At 41.2% G+C, this 22,250-nt stretch overlaps 1 protein-coding gene across 1 annotated transcript in view; it reads left to right on the top strand.

The window, feature by feature from the left end:
* LOC147727612 (thioredoxin-like) overlaps window positions 1–15,248 on the top strand; it is a 37,159-nt gene extending 21,911 nt beyond the window's left edge. Inside the window, exons 2-5 of the mRNA XM_086963655.1 lie at window positions 2,079–2,183; window positions 13,651–13,709; window positions 14,393–14,459; window positions 15,186–15,248. Coding sequence (XP_086819781.1) covers window positions 2,079–2,183; window positions 13,651–13,709; window positions 14,393–14,459; window positions 15,186–15,248 — 294 coding nt within the window. The remainder of the gene's footprint in view (window positions 1–2,078; window positions 2,184–13,650; window positions 13,710–14,392; window positions 14,460–15,185) is intronic.
* The last annotated feature ends 7,002 nt before the right edge of the window (window positions 15,249–22,250 follow it).

Here is a 22,250-nt window from a genome sequence, read left to right as displayed (position 1 = left end):
TTCTCGCTAAACAGAAATTCCAAAAACCAGCACGGAGGTTAAAGCAAAGATATAACGTGAGACAGATGGATGCCCATTTACTGGCTTGTTTCTGCAAGGTAATGTCAGAAAACCTGACTAAATCACGGCTTTCCCCGCTTTGATCCTGTCTTCGTTATCGCATTTTGAAAAGTGGATTCAGAGTAACAGTTGTACAAAGAGCTATTTATGATTTGATAAAACTGTGGTTGATGTGATGTATAATCTGGGCCCAGTAAGTAAATTAAGTACAGGGTTTACATAACGAGTGACCTGTATTAGTGTTGTAATCAATTAGTATTTAAACATGCACCACTAGAGAACTATCACTCTTAATAAATCCTTACTGGTGCAGTGTCATGTGACTTATTTATTTTAAAGCTTCCACATGTTGACGAAATGTACTATTTGAATTTTGATAAGACGGTATCATATTTTACGTGGTGCTTGTTACATGCTCTACATATCAAATATTCAGGGCTCGGCTCGTGCTGAGATCAGCGCCAGACCCTTGGCTCGGCTCTCCCTGTTAATATATTGGCTCGCCCATCTCTATTAGACCCAGCTGCTCCAGGCAAGCAACTAGCTATTGCCTTTTAGGCACAATTGCTTTTTAGCCAATGGAAACATTCAATTTCCGTACCAGTACTTAAAATGTTAAAAATCAATACCCCCGGCTACATAATCCAACCTGGTGTCTAATCGAGTACGGCCGTTGATAATTGTAATTAACAGTTCAAGTTAGAAGTTAATGCGTTTTTTATATAGTCCTGTGTGGCTGATAATTGCATCCGATATTTTGCCAGTCAATGGCCAATTTGAAGTGTTTCTCTTTCTGACCTCCCCTCTGCTGCTAGACGCTTTGTGTTAAATTGGTCTGGCCTTGCTCCTTAGTAAACACGTTTGCCATCACGATCATCTGCTTTATGTTAACGTAAATAAATCTCCTTACGTAATACTGAGAAATTTATCATTTTCTGGTTATTCGTGCTCAAAGCTTGCTGCAGGTGTAAGTGCGCCACATGATGGAAAGCCATAATTTAGCCCTAGGTGAATTCGTAAAAGATTACGTAATATTGAGAACTTCACCAGGGCCTAGTTTATATCCGAACTAGATAGTGTAAATTGATACAGAGAGAGTGCGGGTGCAATCTGTCTCGGGTTAAAAATCGTATGTAAAACAATCCAAGGTTATTTCCTGGCATCACTTAGTTGCAGCTCGAACGATGAACCTTGGCTAGTGAGCCCTCTGTAGGGTAAGAGGCGGCATCTGTCATGGCTCTTGGCAGGGCTTTAAGTGGGCCGGGTCTCAAGGGGTCTGAGCACCGGCAGTTTTTTTCAGGGGGCCTCGAAACGGGTCTCTATCGGGCTCTGTTTTGAGCCCTGGCACAGGCGGTCCGTTTTTTCCCCCAGATTGCAGTGACGGCAGTTTGCTGTCACTGCAGTCCGGGAAAAATTACAGGATGCAAAACAAAGCCCGATAAAGACCGAGACAGCTTGCACATCGATGTGCGCTGCCCACACTGCTCACTTCTCACTAAGTGGAGAAGTTACGGCATGACGTCATGCCAGATGAGCATTGTGGAGGAAGGGAAATCCTTTAAAGAGTCATTTTCTTTCTGGATTTCCCTTCTCTTTCTGAAACGCAAGAGCAGCAACATTGTGGTAGGGTCACCAGGGCTTAAATTGGAAGCTTTTTCACTATTATATACACGCCATAGTTGCAGCTTATTTATCTTCTGCAACTAATCACCATTGACAAAGCAAATAGTCCTTACTTGTTGTAGGTATGATGTTACTTGTTGTATCACATATCTGGATGCCATGACCGAAACAGCAAAAAACAAGTCGGGCAGCACACTATGCTAAGCACAGATTTTTCGTGTGAGTGTTTTAAAGCCACGCCCCTAATTGCACTGGCCCGCCCCTTTGAGAGACCCCCCCAGTTTTTTCATCCCACTTAAAGCCCTGGCTCTTGGCCAGATGACCTAGAAGGGTAACTGACATTTTCGGAACTTCCCAGGGATTGTGTATTTTCTGCATCTGTAATTTTTTTCCAGGCGGAGTTTTATGATATCCTCGTAAAGTCCCACTCGAAGCTGATCGTCATAGACTTCACTGCGTCTTGGTGTGGGCCATGCAGAGCGATCGCACCTGTGTTTCAGGTATGTAAGAACCTCTTTAATACTGCTTTTGTGGGGTCCCTTCTTGATAAAGGACCTCAACTAGGCCTGGCATTGTACCCTGCTGCATCTGAAGTGGAGCTCTGACATCACCAGCCCCCTGGAAATAGGACCACCAGCCCTACAATCCTCCACGTTTGATGGCGCTGCAAGGCTAGCGAAGAGTTGCCCACAAGTGCTCAAAGCATACCTGTCTCTCCACAGTGGGGGACAAAGGCAGGGTGATCTGCGGCTGGACTAGGCCACATTCTTGTTTCATCCAATGGGTAACCTGCCTACTCAAAGTGTGTCTACTCTTAGAGGTGTAGCATCACCCCCACTATATGAACCTGACGAGTCTTGATTTGTTCAAATTGGGCCTCCAAATGAGCACAATTACACATTAAGCAGTTGAAGTTGTGGTTAAATAAATACTTAACTTCCCCAGAAGTGTTACTGGCCCTATATAAAATGGAACTTTTTTACACACTGAGGCTCTGCAACGAGAGCGAGGTTCATAGCTACAGCTATAACAGACACCCACCAGCGAGCCATCCCCGTTTTTATAAAGTGGGTCTCCCTACCCACACCCTTCTGCTTGCCTTGGACCCTGTGCTCCTGGCAGTGGTGGGTGTGGTATTGGTTTGTGTATCGTGTTGTGCGCGTGTGTGTCTCGTGTGTGTGGCGCGTGTATGTGTGTGTGCGCGTGTATGTATGTGCTCGTGTGGAGTGCGTGGAATGTATGCTTGGTAGAATGCAGTAGGAGGGAGTCGGTTACTGGAAGGGAAGGCGGAGGATGTACCTGTGATCGTGTCGCTGTATTGCCTTCTACTCATGCTAATAAAGAAGACTTGAAGAACCATATCTGCCTACGAGTCTACCTACTTACAATATATGGCGACGAGCGGGATTCTTGGCAGCAGCAGCGACATTGAATATTAATTTTTCGTGAATTTTTTTTTTCTGTTTGGATTATCATCGTTCAACTTTTTGCTTGCAACTAAATTTTGTTTTACTATGAAGAGATTGTCTAACGACTTGTGTGCAGCAAACTGGTATGTTTAAGAAATTCTACCTTCGGCAACGCTAGCTGGTATGCTTAAGAAATTTTACCTTCGGCAACGCTATCTTGCATCTTTCAAATTGGACTCGTGAGTGAACGTTCTGCGCGTGCGGATTGTTATTGTTCAATCCTGAACCTTCTGACTTTCCGTAGCCGATTGTTGTCATCACGCTGAATGATCATCACGTGACACCATCTTCACGCATCACGCATAGCGTGCGGCCATTTTGTATATATTTTAGCATCGTAGCAACGCGTCAACGAAGCAACGCGGAAATGAAGTAACGCTGCAACGAGCAACACGTCAACGAAGCTACGATCTAGATGCCAATTTCAACTTTGAATGGGTATAATTTACTGCGTTTTTAACTTTATTGTTCTTGAACGCATATCAATTTCAACGCCAGCCATACCAGTTGATTTCTGCATTGATGGTATTAACACCTATATTTAAAATTGCAATTGCAACATTGATGAACAATTTTACTCAATACTAACTTTGGTGAACTTCTTGTACAAGGTATTTACAAGAAGAATTACATATTAATTTGGACTTTGGTGAACTTTTTGCGCAAAGTACTTACAAAGGAATTTTTTTTTTCTTTTCTTTTTCCTTTTCCCAGTTTTAAGCTGTATTAACTTACATAATAATTGAAATGTCTTCGATTCATCCACCGCCATTTTTTTTAGCGGAGTCTGGTGAACCTCCTATTGCATGGGACTTATGGCTTGATATGTTTGAAGCTTATGTTGAAGTTTTAGCTGAAGAAGAATCTTCTCAAGATAGGAAAGTGTCTTTGCTTAAACATAGATTAGGTGCTGTAGGTTTAAGGGAGTTCAAAAATTTACCTAAAATTGAAAATGCTGGTGATATGGGTGCTTATCAATGTGCCGTCAAACAAATGCAGGAGAGATTTGGAAGGAAAATTAACGTAGTGATGGAAAGGTTTAAGTTTTATTCAAGAGCTCAAAAAAGTGATGAGTCAATTGACCAATATGTTTCAGCCTTGAGGGGTTTAGCGGTCACGTGCGAATTTGAAAGTATGACGTATGATCAGGTTTTGCGAGACCAGATCCTTATGAAGACCAAATCTAAGAAAATTCAGGAGAAATTATGGTCATCTGGGAGTACTTCATTGAAAAATGCTATTGAGGTTGCTAGAGGTGTAGAAATTTCAGATCAATGCATTCGTGAGGTTAGAAATGAAAAAAATGATATTAACTCTACCTCAATTAATGTGGTAAATAAGGGTGACAAATCTAAATTCAAGAGTGATAGTAAGATGACTAACTATTCATCTTATTCTAATAAAAAGGGCAATGAATTTTTTTTTGAGAAAGGTAATGAGCTGAAAAAGTTTGCATGTTTTAGATGTGGGTCTTCCACTCATCTAGCAAACTATAAGTGGTGTCCTGCCCTCGATAAAATATGTACTAATTGTAAAAAAAAGGGACACTTTACTAGAGTGTGTCGGAATTTTAAAGTTAATTATTTACAAGATGATGAGCAAGATGACATTAATTGTGTCCAAGTGGGAAATCAAGACGATGTTTTCCACGTTGTAGGTGATGTATGCAGTATACATGATGAATCAGTTAAAGGGACAAAAAAGGTTAAAAAGTTACCATCATGCCTTGTCAATATTGATGGTTTAGAAGTAAAGGTCATGGTAGATTCTTGTGCGTGGTATACCATTATGGGCATGGACTTGTTTAAATCTCTTTGGCCCAACAGGCCATTATTAGGTCCTGATGTACATCCTGGTAGTTACACTGGGCACAAGATACCTTTAGAAGGTTTCATAATTGCTAAAATAAGTTTTGGGTGTAATTCATGCCAGGGTAAGATTTATGTGGCCAACAAAGGTGCAACTATTTTGGGGTGGCCACACATTTTTGATTTGGGCATGAAAATTGACCCCAGACTGGAATGTCCTGTTTACTCTATTCAGGACGAATGTGTTGAGAAGAATTCTTATTCAAATCTACAAGAAAAATTTCCCGATGTATTTTCTAATGGGATTGGTAAAATGGTTGGGTTTAAGCACAGAATAATATTAAGAGACGGTGCATGTCCCATTCGACAGAAACTTAGGAATGTTCCCATTAGCTATAGAGAAAAATTGGGTGAAATACTTAAAAAGCTGTGTAGTGATGGTATTGTTGAACCAGTTGAAAGTTCAGATTGGGTTTCGCCAGTCGTGATTTCGCTTAAATCTAATGGCGATTTGCGCCTGTGCGTGGACCTAAGATGTTTAAATGAAGCCATCTGGGTTGACACATTTCCTCTTCCAAACTTGCAGGAACTCACATCTTCTGTTGGTGGTTCGTCTTGGTTCTCCAAGATAGACTTAACTAGTGCATACCATCAAATTGTGTTAGAGGACGATTCTAAACACTGCACTGCTTTCATTACCACAGAAGGAATGTTTAGGTATAAACGTATGCCATTTGGCCTTGCCAGTGCATCTGCGGTGTTCCAAAGGGAAATGTGCAGGGTTTTACAAGGTATTGAAAATGCTAAGGTGTTTCAAGACAACATTTTGATATATGGGAAGGACAAAGAATGTCACGATAAAAGTTTATTTGCTGTTCTAGATGCATTGAGAAAAAGTGGACTGACTATTAAAAATGAGAAGTGTGTATTTGGGAAATCTGAAGTAGAATACTTAGGACATGTCATATCTAAGGATGGCATTCGACCTAAAATTAGTCATGTAGATGCTATTTTAGGTGTTCCAGAGCCTACTAGTAGAGAACAATTGATGTCATTTCTTGGACTAACAGAGTTTTATTCACGTTTCATTGAGAACTACGCTTCAAAGGTTGAACCTTTGAGATCATTACTAAAAAGAGGTGTAATGTTTACATGGGGTGAGCAACAAAAACATGTTTCGAGAAAGTGAAGAAGGAGATAGTTACAACACCTTGTCTGAAAACTTTTTTGCCAACGGCTGAATGTGTGTTATCTGTGGATGCGTCTGGTTATGGAATTGGTGCTGTGTTTTCCCAACGGGTTAAGTCTGAAAAATGGGTGGTAGCGTATGCTTCACGCACTTTGACCCAAGCGGAACGGAATTATTCCGTAATAGAAAAAGAATTGTTGGCTGCTTCATGGGCAGCTGAGAGATTTCGGATGTATGTGTGGGGGAGGAAGTTTAAAATTTGCACCGATCACAAACCATTGGTGAATATTTTAAGACCTGAGGGTGGAAAGAATTTAACTCCAAGATTAGCTCGTTTAGCTTCAAAGCTGCAGATGTTTAGCTTTGACATAGAATACATTCCGGGTAAAGACAACGTGGTTGCGGATGGTTTATCCAGACTGCCCAATGTGGATTCTAATGAGGTTAAAACCAATACTGATTGTGAAATAGCATTTACTGCTAAGGATGTATTCCTAATAGGTACCCAGGATGCTATTAGTAGTATTTATGAGGCATCTTGGATGAGTGAGATGGAGAATGATGTAGTTTTGAAAGAGGTTAAACGCTTTATAGTTGAGGGTTGGCCAAGAGAATCCAACTTACGTGGTGAATGTGTTGCGTTTTCTAAGATTAAGGATGAATTGTGTATTGTCAATGATATTATTCTAAGAGGTGACAGGATTGTTCCTCCTGTTGGTTTAAGGAAAGACATTGCTGAAAAAAGCCATTTAGGACATGGTGGTATGTCCAGCTCAAAAAGGAGGGTCAAAGAGTGGTTTTGGTGGCCAGGTGTAGATTCCATGGTGGATCGATTAGTAAGGGATTGCAGGATTTGTGGCACTAGTGATAAAGTGGCTAAACCATTAAGTGTGCCATTAACCATGGTGGAGCTACCCGAATATCCGTGGCAGAAAGTGGCTATCGACTTCATGGGGCCATTTTCAGCTTTATCATCTATGGACTGTTATGCCATCGTACTAGTAGATTATTATTCGAAATGGCCCGAGGTAAGAATGGTAAGTGGGATGACTACGGAGGTGGTTATCGAATTTTTAGAGGATGTATTTTCAAGAGAGGGTGTTCCTGAAATTCTAGTTTCGGATAATGGTCCCCAATTTGTCTCGCAGAAGATGGAAGAGTTTTTACTGGTGATGGGTATCAAGCACATTAAATCATCATTATATCACCCAGAAGGTAACGGCCAAGTTGAGCGCTTCAACAGAGTGGTTAAGGAGGTGGTTGAATTGGCATTGAGTGCAGGTTTACCCTGGAGGAAGGCTTTGCAAGAGAGGTTGACTGCTTATCGTGTGACTCCTCATTCGGCTACAGGGAAAACACCTTTCGAAATCTTGAGAGGTAGGAAACCATTTACTGGGTTGGTTCCTTGGTGGTTGAGGAAGAGAAATGATAAAATGCAATGTAATGCTAAGAATATTGATAAAGAAGTCAGATCTGAGGTTAGGAAGTATCAAGACCGTAATCAGCAGTATCATGGTAATAGACATGCTTGGCCCTTAGTTAAGATTGGTCAGATGGTTAGGGTGAAGAATCCTAGGAAGGTATTGAAAGGCGAAAGTGTATGGTCCAAACCTTTAAGGGTAATTAAGGTGTTTGGTAGTGCTGTTGAATTGGAAGACGGTAAAAGGTGGAATTTTCGCCAATTGAGTTTTTGTAATGAGAGGAGTGGTGTGGTAGGTGCACATTCCGACGGTGGGTCTTGTAGTGGTTACTTGTTAGGTGATGATTTTGGCCTAGTAAAAGAGTTGGCGTTGACCAGCAATGCAGGTAGCTGTAGCACTAACTGTGAGCCTGGAAATGGTGTTAGAGATGTTGATGATGTTAGACCATCTCGCCCTAATGTTGGTGTTGGAGGTGAATGCCTGCGCCGTGGTGATAGAGTAAGGAAGTTGCCTGTCCGGTTTTCTGATTTCAAATTAGGTTGATTCCTTTTGCGGGAACTTAAGCTTTTGAGGAGGAGGGTGTGTGGTATTGGTTTGTGTATCGTGTTGTGCGCGTGTGTGTCTCATGTGTGTGGCGCGTGTATGTGTGTGTGGCGCGTGTATGTGTGTGCTCGTGTGGAGTGCGTGGAATGTATGCTTGGTACAATGCAGTAGGAGGGAGTCGGTTACTGGAAGGGAAGGCGGAGGATGTACCTGTGATCGCGTCGCTGTATTGCCTTCTACTTATGCTAATAAAGAAGACTTGAAGAACCATATCTGCCTACGAGTCTACCTACTTACAATAGTGGGCTACAACCCCCCCCCCCCTCACCATGCCTAGGAGGGGCAGTGCTTCTTAAACATTATTAAAAGATATGCCTGATAATGCTGGAACACGCTCTACTCTTTTGTCCTCCACAGGGACTGTAAAAGTAAATTTGTATTCCCGGTGTTTTCTGTTTAATATGGTAGAGCACAAGATCACTGTGGCTCCTTCTGGAGCGACACTGTAGTGGTGGGTGGCATAACTCGCGAGATGAGGGGGGCAAATAATTGTATGTGTATAAACTTACCTTGTCCCTGGGTCCCGAGTCTCTGCTCCTGGTCTCCTTGTGGGGCTCTAGGAACAGAAAAAAACACCCAGGCTCCTCTGACAAACCACGTTGAGCATCCTAGTTCAACGTTCAACCAGGGAATGGGGCTTGGGCATGTTATCCATGCAGGCTGGAATGTAGCATGCATGGAGAACAGGGAAAGTGTGCATGACTGTTTTGGGCGGCCCAAGAAGGCCAACCGAAGTTATTGTGCACTTAAGTGTGGGCCAACCCCACCTGCCCCAAAGGAAACCTAAAATGATGATTCAAAATTATAATTTAATATTTCCTTTAATCTGCACTGCTCAAAAGAAGTGAGGTGATGCTCCTTCGCCATAGCGGAGGAGCCGCCACTGCCTAAATGTGCAGTCAAGCCAGAGACATCTGAGGAATAACTAGTGGTGCTTCATTAGTATCAACAGCGGGGGACGTATCCAAAAGCAATAGTGGCATAGGTGCCAGACGGACAAATGGAAGAGGGAGTGAATTAAGCTCAATTTAAAAAAAACCCTGAATATATAAACTCACTACAAAGCTTACTAAGGGGATAGCAGATTGGGGTATTCTCCAGTGGCAAAGAAACACCCTTTATGGGGATCTTAAGGACCCCATTTCAGGCAAACGTGAGCCTATTGAAACCCAGCTGGTGGCAGTCATACCAATTAAGCTTTCTTAACCCCCCCCCCGACTAACTATCTTGAGTGCTAGGAAGGGCTAGTACACAATCACAATGTGGTAGACGGGTGGAAAATGACCTTATCTCGTGTACACTGGTTTAGAGAATTACCTCCACCCACGCTTCTTGGGACTGGTGAGGCTTAGCACTCACCCAGTTGATTGTGATTTGATCTGGTCAATGTGGATGAAGCCTGTGACCCTCATTTTTCAGACAAAACCACTTTTGAATGCAGCAGTGTAGAAAGGGCATCAAATGTTTCCAGTGCTTATGGCGACCATAAGCTCTGCAAATATAGACCTTTACTTATCTAGGAGGCTGGAGAAATAAGTGTCATCTTTCACTAACCGCTAAAGTCCCATGGCTTGCATTTAATATTTCTGAAATGTGGATAGAAACACCTTTCAGATCAATTGTGTTGAAACCGTTCCACCCTGGTGAATACCTGCCTTGCTGCCTCATTCGCATAGTGAGGGACAGCTCATTTGTACACTGAAACTTGGTGGTTGGTAGACTGCTACTGAAGCATACTTGGCAGCAGATCCCTCGGAGGCCAAGTAGTTTGATAATGCCCTGTAGGAAGGCATTGACATAGCCCGGACTGCCTGAAGGAGTCTCCTAGGGTTTTTGTAAAATACAAAGATGTAGAGTGGAGTCCTTGTTACGGAAACGAGGAATTGCACAACCAATCTCGGGGTAAACTCATAATGGCATGTAGGCTGAAAGATACCAGGGCCTTCTGGATGGAGGCAAAAAAGACCAGATCTGAATATGTCAAGCAGAACACTTACCATCCGCCTCTAAGACTGGGTTGACAGTCTGAATAGTTTTATAGTTTGAGGGCCACCAATCATTGCGAAGAGTTAGACTTCCCCGTAGACGTAATCTGTGCATGTTGAAGTCTTAGGGGCAATTAAGAGCCTACCCAACAAAGCCCAGGGACCCGATGGTATCCCTATGGACCTATCTAAATGTGCACCAGTAATCTGTGCTTTCCCTCATTTGTAATTCTTTTAATGCTGTCTGTAAAGTGGGCCTCATGCAGACATGGCGTTCTGCTGTAATGGTGCCAATTTTTGGTGGTGAGTTGTTTTAGAGCACCTCCCCTCATGTGTCAAGGTGAAGGACATGCGGTCGGATGTGCAGTGTGGGTCTGAGCACCATGGGGCAATGCCTAAATTTACTTCTACTGGTCAGTGAATTTACTGTTGCAAGGCAGGGTACTGCCTGCCTGGCCTTCGTGGAGCTCTCGTGTCTTCGACAGCGTAGTCTGGCCCAAACTACGGGAGGCTTTATCAGAATTTGGGGTCAGGGACAATCTGGTGCAGTTCTTGAGAGAACTTCATTAAGATCTGTCTGTGGAATGGCCAGTCAGGTGAATGGACAGATAGCTATAATCTAGGGAGAGGGGTGCAGCAGGGCTGTGTCTTGGCTCCTGCATTGTTTATTTTGTATTTAAATGGCCTTGGTGCATCACTTTCAAATGCTGTATCAGATTCCTTAAGTCGCAGTGAATGGGTCCCAGTGGGATTATACAAGGGATGTGTTTTTATTATCTAGAACTCCTGTGGTTTTTAAATGTTTTATTCCAAGTTTGTCTTTTATGGGGACAGCGAGCCTGGTTACTACCCAAACTAACATGTTTATCATTGTTTGCAAGCCCAGAATCGTAAAGGTGAGGGGTGCCCATCTGCATGGTCAGCCTGTTGCTCAGATTGAGGATTTTTCATATATGGGAGTAGGTATGGATGCTAGGAGTAATTGAGGACCTTGTATCACTCGTGTGAGGCCCACGTTTTAGGCTCGGTGGGTTACATTTTCAACTTGCCCAAATGCAGGGGGGAAAACATGTAGTCCCTCTCCTAGAAGTTTGGAAGAGGAAGTGTGACCTGGTCCTCGCCTAGGGTGTAGGCATTTGGGGATACTCAAATACAAACCCCCTGCAGGTGGTGTAAATAATGGTGCTTAGGTGGCTTCTGGGAGTGCCCCTTGCTTGCTCTACCTATATTATATAACTTGAGCCATGGATGGAGTATGCAGAGGATACAATCTAGCTGTCTCCCTGTCTTTGTAGTATTCTATCTGGGCTACCCCACATGCCTCATTGAATAGAGCAATCCATGATTGCCTCAAGTTAGAGAATGGCATACATTCCCTGGTTTGCTTACTTCAAATCTGGGCGTACCAACTTTTCTTTTCCTTTATTTCTCAACCTTTCCACCATATAGAAAACTGATGTATCCGAAGTTAAATCCACATTTAAGGAAAGGTCCAGAGCCCTGGGGGAGGACTGCAATGAAATGGAATGATTTGTCGAAGTATGGAGACATTCACACTTCAACACGAATCCTTTAATGGGTTCTGGAGTAGTGTGCTAGTTGCCGTAAAAAGCACTTCAACACTTCATCAGGGGCAGCAAGCACTATATAAATGCAAACTTTTTTTTCCCCCCTCTTCTATCCCTCCACTATCCTTCTCAATCCAAATAACTGACTAATATCCACCTTTCAAATTACGTTGCTATTTCACTATACTAATTAAACACTAATCCTTTGTGGGTTCCTAAGTAGCGTGCTACTCACCAAAAAAGCACTTTGACACCTCGTCAGGGGTAGAAAGCGCTATTTAAATGCAATTACATTTCTTCTGCTCCATCCCCGGAGCCAACACTAGAGTGGGTTGATGGCACTTTAGATGGGATACTGATCCCCATGTTCAGGTTAGGATTAGTGAGGTGGCAACGTTGTTTCCCATTTGGCCAATTTGAGCCCTCACTTTCTGATATTTCCATGTGATATATCCGGTTTCATTTTACTTTTATAATTTTTTGATCTCCCAGAAATATTCTCAATTCAGACTATACATTAACGAGGATTAGAACTTCTAGAATATCCCTGGTGTATTTGCACCAGCTAGTCTCAATTCAACTGTTAACATCTTTTTTAAAGTGCTAATAGTAAACTAAAATCACGAACGTTTTAACTTGAAGGTTTTAACCCAATATGGAAGTTATTCGCAGTTTATTGTACCAATGTTGTGATTTTCAACAATGCCTGTATATGTATTAACCTGCTATGCTAAATAAGTCTGTGGAATTTACTGCGTTTGACCCGTGAATAATTCATGTAATTAGAGGACTGCAAGTTACTAGGTTTTTTAATCCAACTTGTATTCACTTTTTGTATAGATTTTTAAGTGATGAATGGTTATGACTTTGTGCTTTTATGGCTAAATTAAAGTGAATTTGTTTTTTGTATCCTGGTAGGACAGTTCTCCGTTATCTCCGGAGGTCCTCAGTTTGTTTAAACCCTTTGAGACCCATGGCAGCTTTCCTTGGTGGCTGTGTCCTAGACCAGTTGCGGTGAGTTAGTGTATTAAAAGGATGTGTAGATGAGTTTTGAACAGATGGAGAGGTACTGCAACCCATTCATTCTAAAGGCTGTAAGAATTCTGCAATACATAAAAATAAATCCTCCTCCCACGCTAATTAACAGTTTTGTATTTATCTTCTGTATTTTGAGGATTTGTTTGCTATCTCCAAAAACTTGCTATAGTAAGGTGTATTGGTGCCAACCTTCATGCTTCTGTGCTGTAGCCATAAGGCAGCAATATCTGTATACTTTTTCAGTACTTCCAATAGTCTTTCCTGTGTCTTGCAGGTCAGCATATTAACTTGGTTTCCGTCCTGAAACCTTTGATCACTTTACTCTTCTGGAAGTGGGGAGCACCGGAAGATAGAGCAGACAAATGACTGGACTCTTTACGCTTTCTTGCACGTCTCAGTTCGTGTGGTCTTTTCAGTAGTGCACTGTTCTTGGTCGTCTCCAGGTAACAGTTTAAGAGCCAATTCAAACATGAGGAGCATACTTGGAGCGGGGCAGGGAGGCTCAATTGATTGCAACTACTATTAAGGGCGCCCAAAGTCAAACAACTAAAGGCTGAGAGGCTGCACCTTTGGAAAAGGGCCATTTCTACTGTGGTCTGACTGTCATGAATTGGTTTTGATGGAACTGGTTAAGTGTTGAATGTTGGATAGTCTTGAGTCTGTATTAGTTCTTGCATGTCTGTTTCCTAGTATTCTGAAATTCTTTACTCATTCACTGTGCATCCTACTTCGTGCTGGTGTTTAATGGTGAATGTCAAGCATGAAATTGCTTTATTAGTATGTTCAAAGGTATGAAGTGTGTAGTGTGGCTTGACACATGCTTCTTAGCAGGTGGAGTGTCCATGACGTGTATAACTTTGTTTTTTTCTTTATATACTTTCTTCAGAAGTTCAGCACGGAGTTCCGTGGCGTAGTATTTCTGAAAGTGGATGTTGATGACAACCCGGTAAGTGAAATGGGCACTTCTCAACGCTGTTACTATGGTCAGTAGACCTCACTTTCCGAAGCACATTCCCCTCTCACAAGAGTTAAGTCACTTAATTAACCTGGCATTGGCACTTTTGTTTTCCCTTAGCCAGAGAAATCTTATTCAGGCCGTAACAATGTAAATTGGCTTTAGTTTGATCTTTAGTATAAAATTGTCCCTGTCTTTGTTTAGAACTATTCTTCTCTGAATTCTCAAATGGAGCAGAGCAGTAATGAGAGAACCTTCTGAACAGCACACTTATCTTTTGTTTCATTGAATATCCCTGTACAGGTGGTACTGTCTGAATGTTGAAATGGCTGACTTGGCGAGAGGGTGCTGCCTAATTCTACACCCGGAACATTTGAATCCCTTTATTGGCTGACTCTGTAGTCTCAACAACTTGATTTTCATACGCCGGCCTATATACGCATGTACTTTGAAGATACATTAGCATCAACCTCCATTAGCCTAATATAATGTATGAGGGTAACATTCTGAACTTGTAGCAGTCTGCAGGCATAGATTGGTTTCACAGTGACTCCTGGAGTCGCGTTTTGCTTGGCTCAGTGTGTAGAATGTTTTAAAGTAGTGTCATGATATCATTTGCATTATAACGGCGTTTGCCATTAAACTAATGTATCTTGAAATTGTCTTACCAACATGTGTTGGCCGAAAGATACAGAATAGAAGCAATGCCCACATTCGTTTTCATCAAGGATTTTAAGAAGGTATATTTGGAGTTCTGCTTTTCTACCAGTATCTGAAGCTCTTTGCACAGCAAATTAAGACCCCACCATCAGCTGTTTTTGTTTCTGCGGAAAACTGGAATTAGTTCCACACAATAAGCAATGCCACCTAAAATACCTGTATTGATACTGGCCCTTAAGTCACAACTTTGAGTAGAGCGCCCAAGGAAGCCTTCCGGGCCTTCATGGCATCAAGATTTTATGTACTGCTCCCTTTATGTCCATGGTTTTGGAACTGGGTGGTGGCCCTTCCGTGCAGGTATATTTGAGGTCCCTTTCTGCTAATCTGATCCAATGGATGGTTCTGAGACCTCTGGTTGTGGCCCGCTGTGCAAAGCAGCTGCATTCTTTCACATGGAGAACTAGAAAAATCTGTTTTACAGCTCTCCTTTTGAGATGTGTAACGGCTGAAGAAAATTGAAATGCAGCAAGGTTTGCAATTGTATGTGACTTAAACTTTTGGTCAGCAATTTCAAATTTACATGAATTATTGTAACCTGGTGTTATCTAAAGAGAATTGCTTGCTATCTTCCTCCTGCCTGAAGTTGTGAGCTACAAGAGGACTGGTGTGAATCTTATCTCTCAGAATGGTTTCGATACTCTAGTTTATTCATGGAATTTTAGACAACAGGATGTTTTGTCCTGCCCTTGAGCTGTGATGTTGGTGTATACAAGAATATGTAGCTTATTTTGTCCTCTTTATTTTAGGTTGCAACAGTTCGAGGAGCTATGGAGGCAGCGATCAAAGCAAAACTGAGTGTTCTTTGCTGATTTTACAAGTTTGTTTTGCACCATGGCAATTTGGAGCTTCACTGATCCAGGACCACGGGCGAAAGTAAAATTTGAACTGATGTTATATATTTTATAAACATTTTATTTATATAAATAAAAACTCGGTATAGCAGGCCCTTTTATTAAAGGACTGATTATTTAAACATTTATTTTTCTAATAAATTATTCACTTGAGTCCCTTCAATCTTTTATTTCACATCCGTGGTATTTGTGATTTCATGTGGGGTTGGTGGCTTGGTAACATTTGCTCTCCCTTTACTGTAGAGAGGGCCCTTTACCCAAAGTGAGCAGTAATCTGGCTAGACAGGCCTCTTATTCCCACTGAACATTTATCGGTGGGCTGGAACCCTTGGAGGTTGGTTTTCAGAGTCCTGGTGCCTATAACTTTCCCGGCTTCCTGAGACTAATGGGAACAGGCAAAGTGAGGCTTCAAGAGGAGGGAATGGGAAGGTAGAGCTCTGTGATCAGATAGACAGAAGGGGATTCCACAAGGAGACTAAGGGAGCAGTGCCACTTGGAGCATGTTTCCCAGGCCTGCTTTTGGTTTCCCAGTCTTGCCCTGGCAACAGTTGTTACCTATATGGTTCCTGTTTGCATTGAATGCAATTCCCACTGCTGGTATCAGTGCTCCAAAAACATCACCTATTTCTAATACACTCTCTTTTCTTTCTACTAAGAACCTTGCCTATCTCATGTTTACCATTAGTACTTCTATCTACATGAGAATGTTTAGGAAAGACCAGCCCACATAAGTCCCATACCAGTGGTCAGGCAGCTTATAGTAAGCTCTATTCCCACAAATAAAATAAACACCTGGGAAAACAGGATCTTTTCCTCCTTTAAATCCCCAACCCCCTATAATTCTATAGGTCTTTGCATTGACTTGCACCCACAAAATAATTGTCATACACAGTATTGTCTCTCCTTATACAAAATTTCCCTAACAACGGTGTATCTATTTTTATGGCCGCATTAATTTTGATCATCCAGATTTTCATCATTAAATGTCCAATATTTTGATTTTTCATGTTTAACTTTTTTCACTTCTCTTATAAGCCACTCTCCTCTCCAACCATATCTAGGAAAGTCCTTTCCTCTGCTCTTAATTTACATGTCAAATTATGTTTAAAAACAAAGTCGTGAGAGAATTCCATTTGCAAAAAATATTCTCACAACTTTTCCAGGTCTCTTTTTGTTCCATGTATTATCAATCTTTAACTTAGCAAAAATCTCATCTGTGTTGGAATAATGACATTCCAATCTTCCGATCTGATAAAACAAGCTTGCAATTACACTACAAGTTACTCCATATGTAAGTGGAAGATGATGATACATCACACCTTCTGACACTGATGCAGGCAATTTTACACAAACATAAGTCATCAACATTCATAGTGTGGATATATTCAAGCAATAACCTTAAACATATTTCGCGAATAGTCACTAATAGACCTATCTTGATGAAACTCTGGTTTATACACATGAGTATCATGAACCTCCACTTTCTCACTTAGCTTATTCAAACTTGCATTTGATTTTAATTTTGTCAAATTATCCTGGAAAGGAATCACAATAGCTAAAATTATCCATAATATCAGTAATCCCATACAAATCGGGCAACATCTACACCATTTTCTAAAAATAGAACACTTTGTTTTATGATTATTTATCGGCATTTTCTCTAACAGTGTTTCTTCGACCTTGTGACACCTATTTTAATCTATATTATAAGTTATTTCTCTAACAAGTTTTCTTCGACCTTATGTCAACTCCGACCTCTTCTATATGTACAATATCCGTCTCACAGGACTACAGGCTTTTTCTTAATATCATATACTTTAAATACCAATCAATTTTCTCTTATGCTGACCTTTTTACTCACTTTTCCCATTTGCTTTTGGGCAGTACAAATCTTCTTGACTACTATTAACCTCAGCAGCAAAGGGTGGTAGAACTATACAAGTCCACTCAGGCGATTTGTATTTTTGGTTTGGTCATCTTACTCACTTTGGCCTTTGAACAACCTCTATTTTCTTTCTGGCTGGTAATCTTATTCACCTGCTCTTCTATCTCTTTTGCTTTATTTACAAGCTTAAATCTCAATCCACCAGTTTCTTTAGGCCAAATATTTCACTTGCGGATTCTCTTGGTCTTTGGCTCTATTGTGTTATGCTCCACTCTCCAAGCTCTTTTCCTTGGACTCTTCCTTAACACAATTTCATCTGAACTGTCCCCAGTTTCACTTTCTGTATCCTCAGCTGTGTCATTGATTATGATTTTCACAATGTCTTTATCTTCATCTGATTCAGCCTTTTCTGTTACTCTGTTAGGAACACCTTCATAACTGGTACTCTGAATCTCATCCTTTTCGTGAGTCACTTCCTCTTTCCCAGTCTCAGGATTTCCGTTCCTGCCTTCAGAGTGTTCAGATTTTTCCTCAGCTTCTTCTTCAATGATTCTATCTCTGCTTGCTCTTGCATCTTTACTGGTGTCTGTCTTTACCGATTCTCGACCTTCAAGTTGATCTTCGGAATCTGGTATCTCCACAATCTCCCCTTCACCTTCAGACTCGGAACTGGCTTCTGATACTTCCAGATGTTGACGTTCCTTTTGATCTTCAGTATCTGGATTCTCTTCTGATTCAGCTTCAGAATCAGTCAGTTGTACTTTCACCGTCGTATGGGTATTCAGGTGCAGGCAAACGGATGGTGTGGCTAGCATGTACCCACCTCTTTAATCCAGCACACTTCACTAGTACTGACCAGGATTACCTGTTGTGGCTTTTGCCACCGAGGTACCAAACAGTTTCTTCTGCGATGTACTTTCACTCGAACCCAGTCTCCAGGGACTAGATCATGAGATGGATTTCTCCCTTTAGAGTTTGATTCAGTTCCCACCTGGTGGAGCACAGAAGTTACTACATCAGACAGATTCTTGCAGTAGTCTAAAATGATATCATCATTTATTGTTAGCAATTTATTAACAGGTACATAAGCTTGTCTCATAACCCTGCCCATCAAAATTTCATGTGGACTTAATCCAGTTTTCCTGTCAGGAATACTTCTTTGTCATCAAAACAAGTGGCAAGGCATCTGGCCACTTGAGTCATGTTGCCAAACACATCTTTGCAATTCTGTTTTTAATGGTTCCATTTACCTGCTCTACTACCCCTGAAGCCTCAGGTCGGTAAGCACAATGCATTTTCTGGCGAATATCCAGAGCCTCACAAATCATCTGCATCAACTCATTTTGAAAATGTGGTCCGGGGTCCGATTCAATGGATACCGGGAAACTGAATCGTGGTATAATTTCTCGTAAGAACAATTTGGCTACAGTTATTCCATCATTCCTCCTGGTGGGGAAAGCTTCAACCCACTGGGAGAACATACAGATTATCACAAGCACATATCTAAGCCTATTGCATTGGGGCAATTCTACAAAATCCATCTGTACTCTTGTGAATGGACCACCCTCCCGTCCTATGGTTCCCAAACTCACAACTGTTCTTCTGTTTAGATTGAATTGTTGGTGCACTAGGCACCTTTGGCACAAACTTTCAGCAATCATTCTGAATTTAGGATTATTCCAAGTTTGTCTAAAAAGACGAATCATGGCATCTCTTCCAATATGGGCTTGACCATGGTACATTGGTGCCATGTCTGAAATCATGCTATCAGGCATTACTGGTCTTTCATCTTTGTAAAGCCAGATTTCATCTTCTCGCTGTCCACATCCTGCCTTTAACCAAATATCTTTTTCTTCTGATTCTGCCTCTTCTTGCATCTGCTTCACTTCCTGCCATGCCTCAACTACAGTGGTTAGCATTAAAGGACTCGGAACATGTTCTTTTGTCTTGATTGAAATTTGATTTTTCGCGCAATACTTAGCAATGGCATCCGCATAATTATTTCCTTTAGAAATATAATCCTCATTCTTTTTATGTGCTGAACATTTTACCACAGCTATTTTTGCAGGTAACTGAATTATATCAATCAGTGTTCTCACAAATTCAGCATTTCGAATGGGTGTTCCAGCAGAAGTTAAATAACCTCTTTGAGACCAAAGCTGTCCATAATCATGAACAACTCCATAACCATACTGACTATCAGTCACTATGGTTACTTTCACCTCTTTTCCTAGTTTACATGCTCGTATCAAAGCAATCAACTCTGCTACTTGAGCAGAATGAATTCCTTTCAGACAAGATGCTTCCAACACTTCTGCTACTGTGCAAACGGCATAAGCAGCACTCAAAATGCCACTCTGTTCTCAGACACGATCCATCTACAAACATCACATAATCTGATTCAGGTAATGGCTCGTCCCTAATGTCTGGTCTAGGTTTTGTGCAGTACTCCAGAACATCCAAACATTTATGATCAAGGTCACCGTTCTCTTCTGCTTCAATAGTGTCGGGTAGTAATGTAGAAGGATTAACATTCACACATCTGGCAATTGTCACATTTCAGCTCCCAAAATTACTTTTTCATAACTGGTCATTCTGCTGTTGGTCATGTATTGGGTCTTTGCTCTTGTGAGGAGAATCTCTACTGAATGAGGTACATAAACTCACAGGAAATCCCCTCACAATTCCTTCCCTCTGCTCCAGGCTTACACTGATTGCTGCTACTGCTGTCATTCATCCTGGCAAAGCCTCTGCAACAGGGTCCAAAACAGCTGAGAAATATGCAATTGGTTTTCTCATTCTTCCATATCTCTGAATCAATACTGACAAAGCACATCCTTCCCTCACTATAGTACAAACTCTTTTTCATATTCAGGCGTTCCCAATGCTGGTGCTTCACACAATTTTTGTTTTCAGTTGTATAAATGCTTCCATTTCATTTTTGATCAACACTATTGGATCTCTGATGTCTGCTTTTGTCAGTCTCTGCAATGGTTTTGCAATCAATGAAAATCCACCAATCCACTGTCTACAATAACCTACCATTCCTAAGAACATTCTTACCTGTCTCTGGGTTCTAGGCGGTTGCATTCCTTGTATCATTCTGATTCTTTCTGCTGTGACTTGTCTAATTCCTTTTGCAATTTTATGGCCTAAATATTGCACTTCTTTCTGACAAAACTGCAATTTTGACGGAGACACTTTATGTCCTTCTTCTGCCAAATGATTTAGCAAAGCCACTGTGTCGCTTACACATGCATCTTTTGTTTTGGATGCGATTAAAAGATCATCTATGTACTGTACTAACACAGACTCTCCAGGCATACTTAGACTCTCCGATGATTTCTTTAGCAACTGATTATAAATTGATGGACTCTCAGTGTACCCTTGTGGAATTCTACACCATGCTAGGATATGATTTTGGAATCTGAATGCAAAAATTGGCTTACTTTCTACATGCAATGGAACAGTAAAGAACGCATTGCATAGATCAATCACTGTGTACCATTCTGCATCATGAGGGATTTGGTACAAAATCACTGCTGAATTTGGGACAATCAGGCAACATGGGACAACAATTTTATTAACTTTTCCAGGGTCTTGAACAATTCTAAATGTTCCGTTTGGCTTTTTCAATCCCATTATCGGTGAATTACAAGGACTGCTTTCTATCTCTCTAAGAATTCCCTGCTCAATAATTTTGTCAATGACAGGTGTAATTCCCTCAATTATTTCTGCAGTCATCTTATACTGAGGTATATTTGGGTAACTTGCTCCTTCTTTCACTGTAACCTTTACAGGATCAACACCTTTCATCAATCCTATATCTTTTCCAGTAAAATCCCATACTATTTCTTTCACTGCTTCTTTCAATTCAACAGGAATCTTCTCTCGATCAAAAACAGGAAATAGCTTGCTCTGCCTCAATCATAAGCATAGTCATTTTGTATAAACTGTCTTTATCAGGGGTTTGTAATTCTATGCCATCTGGCGAGCAATATATGGCACAGTTCATTTTACACAGTATATCCGTACCTAACAGATTAACAGGGCTACTGTCACACACCACAAATCTATGCATCTCTTTGTAATTTACAATTTCTACTTCAACTGGTTCTGTCAAAGGGGTTTGTATTTGTCTATTTGCTACACCTACAACTTGGATGGACTCTCCCAAGAGAGGAAGATTTGGAATTTCCATTGATCTTACAGTAGAACGGGTAGCACCAGTATCTACTAAAAGTTATTTCCACATCATTCACCTTTCCGTTCACAAATGGACCAGACTGATCTACCTCAAGAGTGGCTCCAAGCACTCACTCTTCTCCCTCTCTCAGGCAGCGTCATAAACTTTCATCCGACTCACTGCCACCCTCTTCTGGTAACCAATACGGAGGACACACATTCACTCTTTGCGGTCTTTTTACCTGTTCACCTCCACTGAATCCTGTCTCTGCACTGTATCTCTGCTGGTTTACACTGTCTGGCGGTTGCGGCACCTGACTTTGCTGATTTGCTATCTGCTGTTGCTGTTGTGGATTTAACTCAAACTGCACCTGCAAATTCAATGAATTATTTTCCGCATTAACTCTTGGCGGACACTTAAACTTGTTCTTCCAGTGCCCTAACTTGCCGCAATTAAAACAAGGATGCTTCTTCTTTAAATCATCTATATTTCCCACCATCTTTGGTTTACCCTTAAAATTCCCTTGATTCCCTGCATTCTTATTTTCCATTTGCGCTACTTGCTGCTCCGCTACCTTTACTTGTGCCCACATGGCTTTTTCTTTTAGCTTTTTCTGTTTGGCATCAATTTCTTCACTGCAATATTTCACTTTTCTCAAAACCTCATCAACAGTACCTGACTGCCATCCTATCATGTTGTGACGAATTATGTCTCCAATTTCTGGTCTTAATCCATACACAAATCGGTATATGAAGTGACATATCTTTTTCATTTAAATCCTCATAACCACTATACTGTGTAAAGACTAACAACAATCTTTCATAGAAGGAATGTACTGATTCTTTTGGTTCCTGTGTAGTTCTGTCTATTTTTACCCAATCAGTTTCTT

The sequence above is a fragment of the Lissotriton vulgaris genome, chromosome 3_1, assembly GCF_964263255.1.
Source record: "Lissotriton vulgaris chromosome 3_1, aLisVul1.2, whole genome shotgun sequence".
Classification (NCBI taxonomy): Eukaryota; Metazoa; Chordata; class Amphibia; order Caudata; family Salamandridae; genus Lissotriton; species Lissotriton vulgaris.
This window is presented reverse-complemented; position numbering and strand designations above follow the sequence as displayed.